Source organism: Chlorocebus sabaeus, chromosome 8 (assembly GCF_047675955.1).
Source record: "Chlorocebus sabaeus isolate Y175 chromosome 8, mChlSab1.0.hap1, whole genome shotgun sequence".
NCBI lineage: Eukaryota > Metazoa > Chordata > Mammalia > Primates > Cercopithecidae > Chlorocebus > Chlorocebus sabaeus.
The window spans coordinates 16,760,586-16,775,982 of NC_132911.1; the positions used below are offsets into that span (position 1 = coordinate 16,760,586).

Sequence of the window (15,397 nt, forward strand, 5' to 3'; positions counted from 1 at the left end):
AATAAGTGATATTCTCAAGCAATTAAGTTAAACAGAATTAAGAACAAGAAAAAAATACTGAACTGTATTACTGCTGTCCTATTTTAAGAAACCTAAGCTGAATAAGCTCTTAGTTTCATACATTTTTCTTTACCTGAGTTAAGTTGAGTTTATTTTTAATTTCAGGTCACTGGATAACTGTGAACACTTCCCCACAGTTGTGATTTTTAAAGAGAGGAGATATATCAACATATCCATTGGACCAGAATTTACTTTTACAGATTCTGTCGAGAATATATTACAGACTGCTTTATGTTCCATTGTGGTTGATGTTTTATATGATTTTAAGGTTAAAATTGGCAGCCTTAGGTGTATATGTAAAAATTATTTAGAACCCTATCAACTAAAATAAAGCTGAAAAATTGTAAATAGTTGTCAGGGAGAAAAGCTTGATGTCTGATATTTATTAACATTTTTTCTTTTGTGTTTCTAGTGTGACACAACTCACAGATATGAATGAACAAGAGGAGGTATTACTAGAACAGTTTCTGACTTTGCCTCAACTAAAACAAATTATTACTGACAAAGATGACTTAGTAAAAAGTATTGAGGAACTAGCAAGTATGTTTTCCCTCTCCTCAGCTCACATTTCTTGAAAAAATTCTGATCTTTACCTAAAAGTAATCTAGAGATTTATCTTACAGGAAAAAATCTCCTTTTGGAGCCCAGCTTGGAAGCCAAAAGGCAAACTGTTTTAGATAAGGTGAGTTAGTGATCATTTTGTAGAAATGTATATAATTTAAAAATAGAATAAAACATCCTTTTCATTTTCTCTTTTAGTATGAATTACTTACACAAATGAAGTCTACTTTCGAAAAGAAGATGCAAAGGCAGCATGAACTTAGTGAGGTAAGACTGTTTAGTTTTTTTCCTTTGCCATAGATTTTTTTTAATCTTATGTGCGTGAGTCATGATCTTATTTTCATTATCATCAGAAACCATTTATGAGGTATCTGACCTTTTAAGACATGATACCGTTAAACGTAGATGAACAGCTCTCGATGAGGCATCATACATTATTTGTGCTCATGTAAGAGCGTCTTTGTTTCCAAAACAGAAAATTATGACAGGCCCTGACAAATAACTTTTCTGAGTAAGTTATGAAACCATTGCAACCCCTGTAGTGAAACCTAGCAACAACAACAACAAAAACTTTTGACTCACTTGTAAACGTATCTACAAATACCTTAAATGAAAAGTTTGCAAATTAAAAAGAATAATATAGGAAAAATATATAGTATTATCTGCTACAAATAAGTTTTGTTAGAAATCCAGTTATGTGAAAATCGAAAGAATTTTATAAAATTCAACCTATATTTCTGGAAAAAAGGAATCTTTAAAAATGAAAAGGAAACAGAGGACATAATCTTTGTATTATACCAGTAACCTCATAGTTAATACTCTGTTTCCTATAAAATCAGGAACTTTGGATAAAGTCAGTGAAATAAAACATAAAATAGATATAAACCAACAACAGCAAAAAAGATGGTAAAGGAGAATATAAATTTATAATGATTTCAGATAATATGGTCATTTGTCAGAATAAAGAAATAATAGCTAACATTGAGCAATTAATATGTCTTGTGCTGCATGAAGCTATTTACATATATGGCCTGTTATTACACCAAGTCCTGTGAAATAGGTATTGTTACTTTTTCCCATTTTACATTTTACAGATAGGGAAACAGGCACAGTGGGATTAAATAACTTCCTTGAGGTCATACAAGTAGAAACATTAGTTAGGAGTCTAACCTAAGCAGTCCTCCTTCACAGAAAATCTGTGAGACTCAACTGAAGTACTGTTAGATATATACTGGACCTTGTAAATGTTGAAGAAGCTTTCTTTTTTTTTTTTTTTTGAGACGGAGTCTTGCTCTGTCGCCCGGGCTGGAGTGCAGTGGCCGGATCTCAGCTCACTGCAAGCTCCGCCTCCCGGGTTTACGCCATTCTCCTGCCTCAGCCTCCCGAGTAGCTGGGACTACAGGCGCCCGCCACCTCGCCCGGCTAGTTTTTTGTGTTTTTAGTAGAGACGGGGTTTCACTGTGTTAGCCAGGATGGTCTCGATCTCCTGACCTCGTGATCCGCCCGTCTCGGCCTCCCAAAGTGCTGGGATTACAGGCTTGAGCCACCGCGCCCGGCCAAATGTTGAAGAAGCTTTCATAGTACTCAACATCATTCTTTATATAAACTCATAGTAAACTAAAACTAGAAATTTCTTACTTGAAAAAGAATACTAGAAACCAGCAGTAAACATCACACTTAATGACTAAACATGTCTAGGATCCCATTAATGTTAGGAATAAGAGAGTAATGCCTCATGATCACTGCTATTTAACATTGCTTGGGGCCGGGCGCGGTGGCTCAAGCCTGTAATCCCAGCACTTTGGGAGGCCGAGACGGGCGGATCACGAGGTCAGAGAGATCGAGACCATCCTGGCTAACACGGTGAAACCCCGTCTCTACTAAAAAGTACAAAAAAAAACCTAGCCGGGCGAGGTGGCGGGCGCCTGTAGTCCCAGCTACTCCGGAGGCTGAGGCAGGAGAATGGCATAAACCCGGGAAGCGGAGCTTGCGGTGAGCAGAGATCCGGCCACTGCACTCCAGCCTGGGTGACAGAGCTACACTCCGTCTCAAAAAAAAAAAAAAAAAAAACATTGCTTGGGAGGTTCTGAGTACTGCAACAAGACCACAAAAAGTGGTATAGTATAAAATAAGAAATGAAACAGTTGTTTACCAAAAATAAACAATCAAAAATTCTAGAGAACTGAGAAACTTTTTCCTGTTTGCTGCAGCAATTACTGCAAAATGAAGTACAGAAAACAACTAATTAAACAAAACTGTAAAGTACTTAGAAGTGAACCCAATGAAGTAAGTTAGGAACCTTTATTGAATTGGCATTCAATAAAAGAAGAGTTGAGTTTTCTGTTTTCTAAGACTGTTTAGAGCAGCATAGAATATATTCATTGAATGAAAGATCGAGTATTAAAAAGATTTCATTCTCCCGAAAATAACTTAGAAACTTAATACAGTTATAATCAAAATGCCAAGAGTTTTTTTTTTTTTTTTTTTCTTTTTTTTAAATCTTAACAGATTTATTCAAAAGTTCATCTGAAACTTTATTTTTTCAGCTGGGTAAAAGTAGTCAGGAAGAGCTTGAACAAAAAGAAAAAATGAACAAAACTCCCTTTCCCAGTGTCAGAATACACTGTAAATCCTCATTATTTAAAACAGTATAGTAATTTTATAGGAAGAGAAAATTATTTCTATGGAACACACTATGCAGTTCAAAAATAGACTTGTGTATGTGAATAATCAGTTGGAAAAAATTGAGGATTCAGTAAATTATAAAATTGGCTATTTAGTATCCACTTAGAAAAAGGCTAGATCATCGTATCATACAATACACAGAAAGGTATTACAGATAAACAACTTCAGTGGAAACCATAAAAAGTCAACTAGCTTCTAGGATTTTTTCTTTAAGATTATGGTGGGAAAAGTCTTTCTAAGCATAATAAAACAGATATGAGTATAAAGGAAAAACTCGACATATTTAGCTATACAGATTGAAAATTTGGATATATTAAAAAATCATGAAATCAAAAGTGAAGTTTAAAAAGGTACAGATATTTTTAGCATATACAATAAATACTAATGCCAGTGGTCTATTGGAAAAGGAAAAAAACAGGAAACTGACAAAAGGAGAAAGATAAATGTCCAATAAAGATTCTGCTTTAACAGTTACTCTGATCCTTAAACATTCATATAAGAATTGCTGGAAGCAATTCTTGAAACACTTAAAGAAGACAAACACACACCAAACACTGATTCCTAGGTTTCTTTCTAGATGTTCTCAATTTTTTGGGGGATGATGAATCTTCTACACTCTAACATATGGAATCCACTTTCAGTAGACCGTTGGTTCCGTGATGGAGGAATCTGTTCTGTTTCATTCCTAAAATAAAATCAAATAATGGCCATCCTAATGCATGTGGGGTAGTATCTCTTTGTGACACATCATACACAAGAATGAACTGTAATGCACCATTTTCTTATTGCCCTCGCCAAAACTGGTTATCTATCTTTACAAGTATGGCTCACGTGGATGTTTTATTTGGCTTTTAAAAAAAATTGTGGTAAAGCTGAACATATTTTCAAAAGTTTCCAGTTACTTATTCATTAAATATTTATTGAGTACCTATTATGTACCTGGTTCGGTCGTTGGCACATAATAGCCAAATAAAACATCCACGTGAGCCATACTTGTAAAAATAGATAACCAGTTTTGGCGAGGGCAATAAGAAAATGGTGCATTACAGTTCATTCTTGTGTATGATGTGTCACAAAGAGATACTACCCCACATGCATTAGGATGGCCATTATTTTATTTTATTTTTTTCTTATTCTGTCACCCAGGCTGGAGTGCAGTGCCGCAGTTATAGCTCACTGCAGCCTTGACCTCTCAGGCTCAAGTGATCCTCCTGACTCAGCCTCCCAAGTAGCCAAGGCTACAGATGTGTGCCACCACACCTGGCTAATTTTTGTATTTTTTGTAGAGACGGGGTCTCGCTATGTTGCCCAGCCTGGTCATGAACTGCCAGGCTCAAGCTATATGCCTGCCTCAGCCTCCCACAGTGCTGGCATTACAGGCATGAGCCACCACACTGAGCAGGATGGCCATTATTAAAAATAGTTTTAGTGCCTACATTTAGGTCTGTGATCCATTTGGATCAATTTTTGTATTTAAGTAAGGTAAGGGGCCAACTTTGTTCCTTTGCCTGTCGATATCCAGTTTTTTCAAGCACCATTTGTTGAAAAGACTCCTTTCTCCATTAACTGGACTGGGCCCCCTTGTTGAAAATCATTTGGCCATTTATGTGAGGGTTTATTTCTGCGTTCTCTATTCTGTTCCATTGTTCTTTATATTTTTATGCCAGTACCACAGTTTTGATTACTGTAACTTTGTAGTAACTTGAAATCAGGAAATATTAATCATCTTTGTTTAAGATTGTTTTGGCTGTTTGGGATCTCTTGAGATTCCATATGAATTCTAGGATGGGTTTTTCTATTTTTGCAAAAAATACCATTGAGATTTTGATAGGGATTGCATCGAGTCTGTAGGTTGCTTTGATTAGTAATGTCTTCTCAAGAATACTAAATCTTTCAACCCATAAACATGGGATGTCTTCCAGTAATTTATGTCTTCAGTTTCTTATAGCAGTATCTTACAGTTTTCTGTGTACCAGTCTTTCATTGCTTTAGTGAAATTTAATCCCATCATTTTTGCCTTATTCCACTGAAATGAGTCATCAAGTTCAGCCCACACTCAAGGGTGGGATTATGCAAGGGCAGGAATGCCAGGAGGTGAGGTCATTAGTGGAGAGTCTCCTTAGCAGATATCTACCACAGTGATTTAATTTGTAAATCCTTAGGAGAGAACAATGATTTTCTCCGTTTCTCTCATTTAATAATTTGTAGCCAGTAGCTAAGGACCTGGGTGGGTCATTATAAGATAGCAGATTTTCTCAAAAAGAGGCTATATAGGGCACATAATAAATTGCCTCTCCATACCACTAACTTCCTTCCTTTCCCTGTGAGGAGTTCTTGTGAGTATCATAAATTAAAGTAGTGCCTGATTTTCTTTTTCAGAGCTGTAGTGCGAGTGCCCTACAGGCAAGATTGAAAGTAGCTGCACATGAAGCTGAGGAAGAATCTGATAATATTGCAGAAGACTTCTTGGAGGGAAAGATGGAAATAGATGATTTTCTCAGTAGCTTCATGGAAAAGAGAACAGTATGTAATACTCGTCAATTGAGGACAAGTATTGGATAAAGTTTGGTATTTTTATAGGGAGGAGAAGCACTGGGTCTTAGCTATTTCTCTATTATGCTGTCATCTCCCTTTTTTTGTACAATATATTATTTACCCGAAAGGAAGGTTTCTATTTCTTGGGTGTAGACTTGGGCAAAAACCAGGTACCTGGAACTTAAAACTTTGAAGGTCTGTCATAGAACTCTGGACAGCCACACACCTTAGCTATTCCCAGGGAACCCCATGGGGGACAAGTGCCATTGCTCTAAGATGTCCTTTTGATGTGACTTGAGAAGTAAATGAGAGTGAGGGCCTGTATGTGTGGCTGTTTCCTGTCTGGTATGTCAGAGGAACACTCCTGGTCAGAAAGGGGCTCGTCCGAGCAGAAATTGCTAATAAACTTTTTGCTGATCTGGGAAAAAAAAATTTTTTTTGACAGCATAATATCAAATAACTTTAGCATACTCATGAGTGAAAAACATTAGCACATTACTGAAGTGGAGTTTTGAGTGCTGTGAGAGGAACCTGAAAAGCCTCGTAAGAATAATAGCATCATCCTCCTATCACTTTAGACTTGCTTTATTTGAGTATACAAGCAGGTAAATAAAATAGTTGTTTCAGAAATGGTAGTATCTATATCATTGTGTAATACAGCTGGTAAATCTAGTCCGAATAGTTGAAACATACTCCTTAATGACTTGTTTTACCACTTGATGAAAGAGAGAATAATCTATAGGGATTATAAAATAATTTTTAAAAATTGAGAAACAGTTCCTGTGCTGTTCTGATATTTGTTATATTTAAAGAAAAATCCAAAACAGTCTGCTTAATAGTTTGTTGCCTTTTAATACAGTCCAAAATATTTATGTAAGTTGTCTGAAATAATCACATTTTAAAAATAATCTTTCGTTAGTAAACTTTATGAAACATCTGTGAGACACACACACACACACAAACACACACACACTCCTGTTAAGGCAGATGGGGTGGATTTTATCATTCCCGTTTTTCATGAGGCGAAATTGAAGTTCAGAGATGTTTGTTAATAAGGCATTGATTTCTGGTCCGTTACTCTTTAATGATACATAACTGTGCCTTGAAGCTTGTATCTGTTAATCTTCCTGGTTAACAGCAGAATTTACGTCCATATGTTTAAAACACAGATATTTAAAGTTACATAGTCAGATAATTGATATAAAGGATCATTGTGTGTTTTACATTCTAGAAGCTTGCAGGCAAAGGCTATCTCCCAAGCAAGAGGTTTTTTTGATTCTTAAAGTCTTAGCTATCTTCAACATTAGCTATCTTCAACATTCAATTATTAGATTACTAGCTAATTCAGAATGAATTGGTGTCATGTGGTCCTCTGCTCAGTCGACTGGGCTGAGGGAGTGGATTATGAGAAGGGAGCATGAGAGGTTCCCTAAAACAGAGACTGGCGTGCAGGAAACAAAATGACAGGCACTTCTCCTGTCCCATTCAAACTATTATCTGCGCCTTGTAACATTAGTGCTAATGAAATGAATTTGCTCATAATCTAATAATTTTAGCTATTGGATTATTAGCTATCTTCAACATTCAAAACATAAAATAGTGCCAACAAGTTAAAAGGTTCCTGTCATACTGTAGGAAGTAAAGTAATAGGCATATCTTTGTAAAAGTGACTGGTATTTTTAAAAATTTATTTTCTAGATTTGCCACTGTAGAAGAGCCAAGGAAGAGAAACTTCAGCAGGCAATAGCAATGCACAGCCAATTTCATGCTCCACTATAGGTAAATTGTATTTCAGGTTTGAGTTTCAAGGGTATTGCATCAGTATTCTTTAAATAGACATGTTGTTAATGGTGCCTGTTCATCAGTCTTAAGCATAATTCCCTCGTTATAGCTATTGTGCTATGTAACATAGAATGCTTTGTATTATGTAATAAGCATAATATAAACATACAACTAGTAGAAATCTTTTGGATATTTTCTATGATCTTGGCATGAATGAAATTTTTTTAACATTACCTCCTAATATAGAATTGTAAGTTATAGTCAGTTCCTTTCTCTCACCTGGTATGTAGAGTATACCTTATCACGTGGCTAACATTTCTCAGAAGGCTCCTTTGTCATTTCTTCCTCTAAAGTGAACTTCCAGCCAGTCTCTGTTTCCATCCCACACCACGATTACTCTAATAATTTGCCCGTCCCCATGACTTGAGGGTTCTCTTCCTATGCAGCACTGACAGAATGATCTTCCTAAAATACCACTTTTATGATAAAATTGGCTCTACTGCAGAACCTATAATGAATCCCTAGTAATGACAGTATCCATGGCAAATTCCTCTGGTTTTAAGATTTCCATAATCTTGCATATATTTCAGATCATCCATTTTAACTCTGCATTTTCCCCTTACATTGCATTGTCTTACAGGGCACATTCTTCTTCTACCGCAGTATCTTTGGTTGTGCTCTTACCTGATGTCAAGATGCCTTTCCTTTTCCTCTGTATCTGTTTTGTTTTAGGAATCATTTGTTTGCAAGAATAGTTCCCACCCCAACAAACTTAAGTAAAAGCTTATGTTATTGGATAGGACAGGGATTTATTATAGGGTCAAAATGAAGGAAAGTACAGTCACCTGAGAGTGAAAACAGCCACTCAGTGACCAAAACAGCTCTTCTCACACCTTTTTTGAGACTGCTTGTTGGCTTATTTCTTATTTCTGCATCTCTGTTCTTTTTTAAAATTTTTTCTGGCTGGGCGCGGTGGCTCATGCCTGTAATCCCAGCACTTTGGGAGGCCAAGGTGGGCGGATCACAAGGTCAGGGGATCGACACCATCCTGGCTAACACGGTGAAACCCCGTCTCTACTAAAAATACAAAAAAAATTAGCCAGGCATGGTGGCGGGTACCTGTCATCCCAGCTACTTGGGAGGCTGAGGCAAGAGAATGGCATAAACCCGGGAGCCAGAGCTTGCAGTGAGCCGAGATTGCACCACTGCACTCCAGCCTGGGCGAGAGAGCGAGACTCCGTCTCAAAAAAAAGATTTTTTTTCTTACTTGTCCTTCACCCATTCCTAATTATATCATCTGACAGTTCAAGCAGCAAATGGAGATAAACAAGAGTCCCTGGAGTTCCAGAACATTCTCTGGGAAAGTAACTGAACCAGTATGGGCAAGCTATCCATCCTAGTGTAGTCAATTTGGCCTGGCAACTGGTATCCTATGGCCCTCTGCCCAGTCGACTGGGCTGAGGGAGTGGATTATGAGAAGGGGGCATGAGAGGTTCCCTAAAACAAGGACTGGGGTATAGGAAAAGAAATGACAGGTATTTCTTATGTCCAGTTAAACTACTTCTGCTCCTTGTAACATTAGTGCTCACAATGAATTGTTTTATATGTTACTTTCCAAATCATAGTATAAATTCCTTAAGGGTAGGGGCTGATTTTTGATACCAACTTTGCGTATCTGCCGGCTTAGGAAGAAGTAGACACAGAGTAGTTGCTCATTTATATGAACATACTAGAATCCATTCCTTACCTCTATTCCCTCATAGTCAAGTTATTTTATAGGCAAATCTTTTTTATTATTATTATGCTTTAAGTTCTGGGATACTTGTGCAGAACGTACAGGTTTGTTACATAGCCATGGTGATTTGCTGCACCCATCAGCCTGTCATCTACATTAGGTATTTCTTCTAATGCTATTCCTCTCCTTGTCCCCGACTCCCCAACAGGCCCCAGTATGTGATGTTCCCCTCCCTGTGCCCATATGTTCTCATTGTTCAGCTCCCACTTATGAGTGAGAACATGCGTTATTTGGTTTTCTGTTACTGTGTTTCCCGAGAATTGTGGTTTCCAGCCTCATCTGTGTCCCTGCAAAGAACATGAACTCATTCTTTTTTATGGCTGCATAGTATTCCATGGTGTATATGTGCCACATTTTCTTTATCCAGTCTATCATTGACAGGCATGTGGGTTGGTTCCAAGTCTTTGCTATTGTGAATAGTGCTGCAATAAAGATACTTGTGCATGTGCCTTTATAATAGAATGATTTATAATACTTTGAGTATATACCCAGTAATGGAATCTGGGTCAAATGGCATTTCTAGTTCTAGATTCTTAAGGAATCGCCACACTGTCTTCCACAATGGTTGAACTAATTTACACTCCCACCAACAGTGTAAAGGTGTTCCTATTTCTCCACATCCTCTCTAGCATCTGTTGTTTCCTGACTTTAATAATTGCCATTCTAAGTGGCGTGAGATGGTATCTCATTGTGGTTTTGATTGCATGTCTCTAGTGACCAGTGATGATGAGCTTTTTTTCATGTTGGTTGGCCGCATAAATGTCTTCTTTTGAAAGTGTTCATATCCTTTGCCCACTTTTTGATGGGGTTGTGTTTTTCTTGTAAATTTAAGTTCCATGTAGATTCTGGATATTAGCCCTTTGTCAGACGGATAGATTCCAAAAATTTTCCCATTCTGTAGGTGGCCTGTTCACTCTGATGATAGTTTATTTGCTGTGCAGAATGTCTAGTTTAATTAGATCCCATTTGTCCATTTTGGCTTTTGTTGCCATTGCTTTTGGTGTTTTAGACATGAAGTCTTTGCCCATGCCTATGTCCTGAATGGTGTTGCCTAGGTTTTTTTCTAGGGTTTTTAAGGTTTTAGGTCTTAACGTTTAAATCTTTAATCCATCTTGAGTTAATTTTTGTATAAGGTTAGGTAGGGGTCCATTTTTAGTTTTCTGCATATGGCTAGACAGTTTTCCCAACACCATTTATTAAATAGGGAATCATTTCCCCATTGCTTTTGTCAGATTTGTCAAAGATCAGATGGTTGTAGATGTGTGGTGTTATTTCTGAGACCTCTGTTCTGTTCCATTGGTCTGTATGTCTGTTTTGGTACCAGTACCATACTGTTTTAGTTACTGTAGCCTTGTAGTATAGTTTGAAGTCAGGTAGTGTGATGCCTGCCACCAGCTTTGTTCTTTTTGCTTAGGATTGTCTTGGCTATATGGGCTGTTTTTTGGTTCCATATGAAATTTAAAGTATTTTTTCTAATTCTGTGAAGAAAGTCAATGGTAGCTGGATGGGAACAGCGTAGAATCTATAAATTACTTTGGTCAGTATGGCCGTTATCACAATATTGTTTTTTCCTATCCATGAGCATGGAATGTTTTTCCATTCGTTTGTGTCCTCTCATTTCCTTGAGCAGTTGGTTTGTAGTTCTCCTTGAAGAGGTCCTTCACATCCCTTGTAAGTTGGATTCCTAGGTATTTTATTCTCTTTGCAGCAATTATGAATGGGAGTTGACTCATGATTTGGTTCTCTGTTTGTCTGTTATTGGTGTATAGGAATGCTTGTGATTTTTGCACATTGATTTTGTATCCTGAGACTGCTAAAGTTGCTTATCAGCTTAAGGAGATTCGGGGCTGAGTCAGTGGGGTTTCCTAAATATACAATCAGGTCATCTCCAAACAGAGAAAATTTGACTTCCTCTCTTCCTATTTGAATACTTTTATTATTTTTCTTGCCTGATTGCACTGGCCAGAACTTCCAATACTACGTTGAATAGGAGTTGTCCTGTGCCAGTTTTCAAAGGGAATGCTTCCAGCTTTTTGCCCATTCAGTATGATACTGGCTGTGGGTTTGTCATAAATAGCTCTTATTATTTTGAGATACCTTCCATCAGTACCTAGTTTATTCAGTGTTTTTAGCATGAAGGGGTGTTGAGTTTTATCAAAGGCCTTTTCTGCATCTATTGAGATAATCGTGGTTTTTGTCATAGAACTGGTTCTGTTTATGTGATGATTACATGTATTGATTTGCATATGTTGAACCAGCCTTGCATCCCAGGAATGAAGCCAACTTGATTGTCATGGGTAAGCTTTTTAATGTGCTGCTGGATTTGGTTTGCCAGTATGTTAATGAGGATTTTTGCATTGGTGTTCATTAGGGATATTGGCCTGAAATTTTCATTTTTTGTTGTGTCTCTGCCAGGTTTTGGTATCAGGATGATGCCGGCCTTATAAAATGAGTTAGGGAGGAGTCCCTCTTTTTCTGTTGTTTGGAATAGTTTCAGAAGTAATGGTACCAGCTCCTCTTTGTATCTCTGGTAGAATGTGGCTATGAATCGGTCTAGTACTGGGCTTTTTTTTTTTGTTGGTTGGCTATTACTGCCTCAATTTCAGAACTTATTACTGGTCTATTCAGGGATTTGACTTCTTCCTGGTTGGGAGGATGTATGTGTCCAAGAATTTATCCATGTCTTCTAGATTTTCTAGTTTATTTGCGTAGAGGTGTTTATAGTATTCTCTGATGGTAGTTTGTATTTCTGTGGGATCAGTGGTGATTTTTTTTTTTTTTTTTTTTTGTAATGGACTCTCTGTTGCCCAAGCTGGACTTCAGTGGCATGATCTTGGCTCACTGTAGCCTCTGCCTCCCGGTTTTAAGCAGTTCTCTGCCTCAGCCTCCCAAGTTGCTGGGATTACAGGCATGCGCCACCGCACCCAGCTAATTTTTGTATTTTTCGTAGAGATGGGGTTTCACCATGTTGGCCAGGCTAGTCTTGAACTCCCGACCTCAGGTAATTTACCCACCTCGGCCTCCCAAAGTACTGGGATTACAGGTGTGACCCACCACGCCTGTACAGTCTCCCCTTTATCATTTTTTGTGTCTATTTGATTCTTCCCTCTTTTCTTCTTTATTAGTCTGGCTAGCAGTCTTATCTATTTTGCTAATCTTTTCTTTTTTTTTTTTTTTTTTTTTTTGAGACGGAGTCTCGCTCTGTCGCCCAGGCTGGAGTGCAGTGGCCGGATCTCAGCTCACTGCAAGCTCCGCCTCCCGGGTTTACGTCATTCTCCTGCCTCAGCCTCCCGAGTAACTGGGACTACAGGCGCCCGCCACCTCGCCCGGCTAGTTTTTTGTATTTTTTAGTAGAGACGGGGTTTCACCGGGTTAGCCAGGATGGTCTCGATCTCCTGACCTCGTGATCCACCCGTCTCGGCCTCCCAAAGTGCTGGGATTACAGGCTTGAGCCACCGCGCCCGGCCGCTAATCTTTTCAAAACAGCTTCTGGATTCATTGATTTTTTTGAAGGGTTTTTCATGTCTCTATCTCCTTAAGTTCTGCTCTGATCTTGGTTATTTCTTGTCTTCTGCTAGCTTTTGAATTTGTTTGCTCCTGCTTCTCTAGTTCTTTTAATTGTGATGTTAGAGTGTTGATTTTAGATCTTTCCTGCTTCTCCTAAGGGCATTTAGTGCTATAAATTTACCTCTAAACACAGCTTTAGCTCTGTTCCAGAGATTCTGGTACAATGTGTCTTTGTTCTTGTTGGTTTTAAAGAACTTACTTATTTCTGTCCTAATTTCGTTATTTACCAAGTAGTCGTTGAGGAGCAGGTTATTCAGTTTCCATGTAGTTGAGTGGTTTTGAGTGAGTTTCTTAATCCTGAATTGTAATTTGATTGCACTGTGGTCTGGGAGACTATTCCGATTTCCATTCTTTTGCATTTGCTGAGGGGTGTTTTACTTCCAATTATGTGGTCAATTTTAGAATAAGTGCTATGTCATGCTGAGAAGAATGTATATTCTGTTGATTTTGGGTGGATAGTTCTGTAGATGTCTATTAGGTCCGTTTGGTCCAGAGCTGAAGCTGAGTTCAAGTCCTGAATATCCTTGTTAATTTTCTGTCTCATTGATCTAATATTGACAGTGGGGTGTTAAAGTCTACCACTATTGTGGAGTCTAAGTCTCTTTGAGGTCTTTAAGAACTTGCTTTATGAATCTGGGTGCTCCTGTATTGGGTACATATAAGGATAGTTAGCTCTTCTTGTTGCATTGATCCCTTTTCCATTATGTAATGCCCTTCTTTGTCTTTTTTGATTTTTCTTGGTTTAACATCTGTTTTATCAGAGACTAGGATTGCAACCCTGCTTTTTTTCACTTTCCATTTGCTTGGTGAATCTTCCTCCATCCCTTTACTTTGAGCCTATGTGTGTCTTTGCACATGAAATGGGTCTCCTGAATACAGCATACTGATGGGTCTTGACTCTGTATCCAATTTGCCAGTCTGTGCCTTTTACTTGGGGCATTTAGCCCATTTCAGGTTAATATTGTTACGTGTGAATTTGATCCTGTCATTATGATGCTAGCTGGTTATTCTGCCCATTAGTTTACACAGTTTCTTCATAGTGTTGATGGTCTTTACATTTTGGTTTGTTTTTGCAGTGGCTAGTCCCGGTTGTTCTTTTCCATAGTTAATGCTTTCTTCAGGAGTTCTTGTAAGGCAGGCCTGGTGGTGACAAAATCCCTTGGCATTTGCTTGTCTGTGAAGGATTTTATTTCTCCTTCACTTATTAAGCTTAGTTTGGTTGGATATGAAATTCTGGGTTGAAAATTCTTTTCTTTAAGAATGTTGAATACTGGCCCCCACTCTTTTCTGGCTTGTAGGGTTTCTACAGAGAGATCTGCTGTTAGTCTGATGGGCTTCCCTTTGTGGGTAACCCAACCGTTCTCTCTTGGCTGCCCTTAACACGTTTTCCTTCGTTTCAGCCTAGGTGAATCTGACAATTATGTGTCTTGGGTTTTCTCTTCTCAAGGAGTATCTTTGTGCTGTTATCTATGTTTCCTGAATTTGAATATTAGGCCGTCTTGCTAGGTTGAGGAAGTTCTCCTGGATGTCCTGAAGTGTGTTTTCCAACTTGGTTCCAGTCTCTCTGTCACTTTCAGGTACACCAATCAAACATAGGTTTTGTCTTTTCACATAGTCCCATGTTTCTTGGAGGCTTTGTTTATTCCTTTTCATTCTTTTTTCTCTAATCTTGTCTTCACGCTTTTTTTCATAAAGTTGATCTTCAGTCTCTGATATCCTTTCTTCCACTTGATCGATTTGGCTGTTGATACTGTGTATGCTTCATGAAGTTCTTGTGCTGTGTTTTTCAGCTTCATCAGGTAGGTCGTTTATGTCCTTCTCTAAACTGGTTATTCCAGTTAGCAGCTCCTCTAACCTTTTATAGGTTCTTAGCTTCCTTGCATTGGGTTAGAACATGCTCCTTGAGCTCTGAGGAGTTTGTTATTACCCACCTTCTGAAGCCTGCTTCTGTCAGTGCATCAAACTCATTCTCAGTCCAGTTTTGTTCCCTTGCTGGCGAGGAGTTGTGATCCTTTGGAGAAGAAGAGGCATTCTGGTTTTTTGAATTTTCAGCCTTTTTGCACTGGTTTTTCCTCATCTTCATGGATTTATCTACCTTTGGTCTTTGCTGTTGGTGACCTTCAGATGGAATTTTTGCATGGTCATCCTTTTTGTTGATGTTGATGCTATTGCTTTCTTTTTGTTAGTTTTCTAACAGGCCCCTCTTCTGCAGGTCTGCTGGAGTTTGCTGGGGGTCTACTCCAGATCCTGTTTGCCTGGGTATCACCAGTGGAGGCTGCAGAACAGCAAAGATTGCTGCCTGCTCCTTCCTCTGGAAGCTTTGTCCCAGAGGGGCACCTGCAAAGTGCCAGCCAGAGCTCTTCTGTATGAGGTGTCTGTCGACCCCTGCTGGGAGGTGTCTCCCTATCAGGA

At 38.4% G+C, this 15,397-nt stretch overlaps 1 protein-coding gene across 2 annotated transcripts in view; it reads left to right on the top strand.

Moving 5' to 3' along the window:
• VPS37A (VPS37A subunit of ESCRT-I) overlaps positions 1-15,397 on the top strand; it is a 52,969-nt gene that overhangs the window by 33,528 nt on the left and 4,044 nt on the right. For both annotated transcript variants that reach the window (XM_073017956.1, XM_007961732.3), the window contains exons 7-11: positions 473-600; positions 684-742; positions 820-888; positions 5,686-5,829; positions 7,540-7,620. In XM_073017956.1, coding sequence (XP_072874057.1) covers positions 473-600; positions 684-742; positions 820-888; positions 5,686-5,829; positions 7,540-7,620 — 481 coding nt within the window. The remainder of the gene's footprint in view (positions 1-472; positions 601-683; positions 743-819; positions 889-5,685; positions 5,830-7,539; positions 7,621-15,397) is intronic.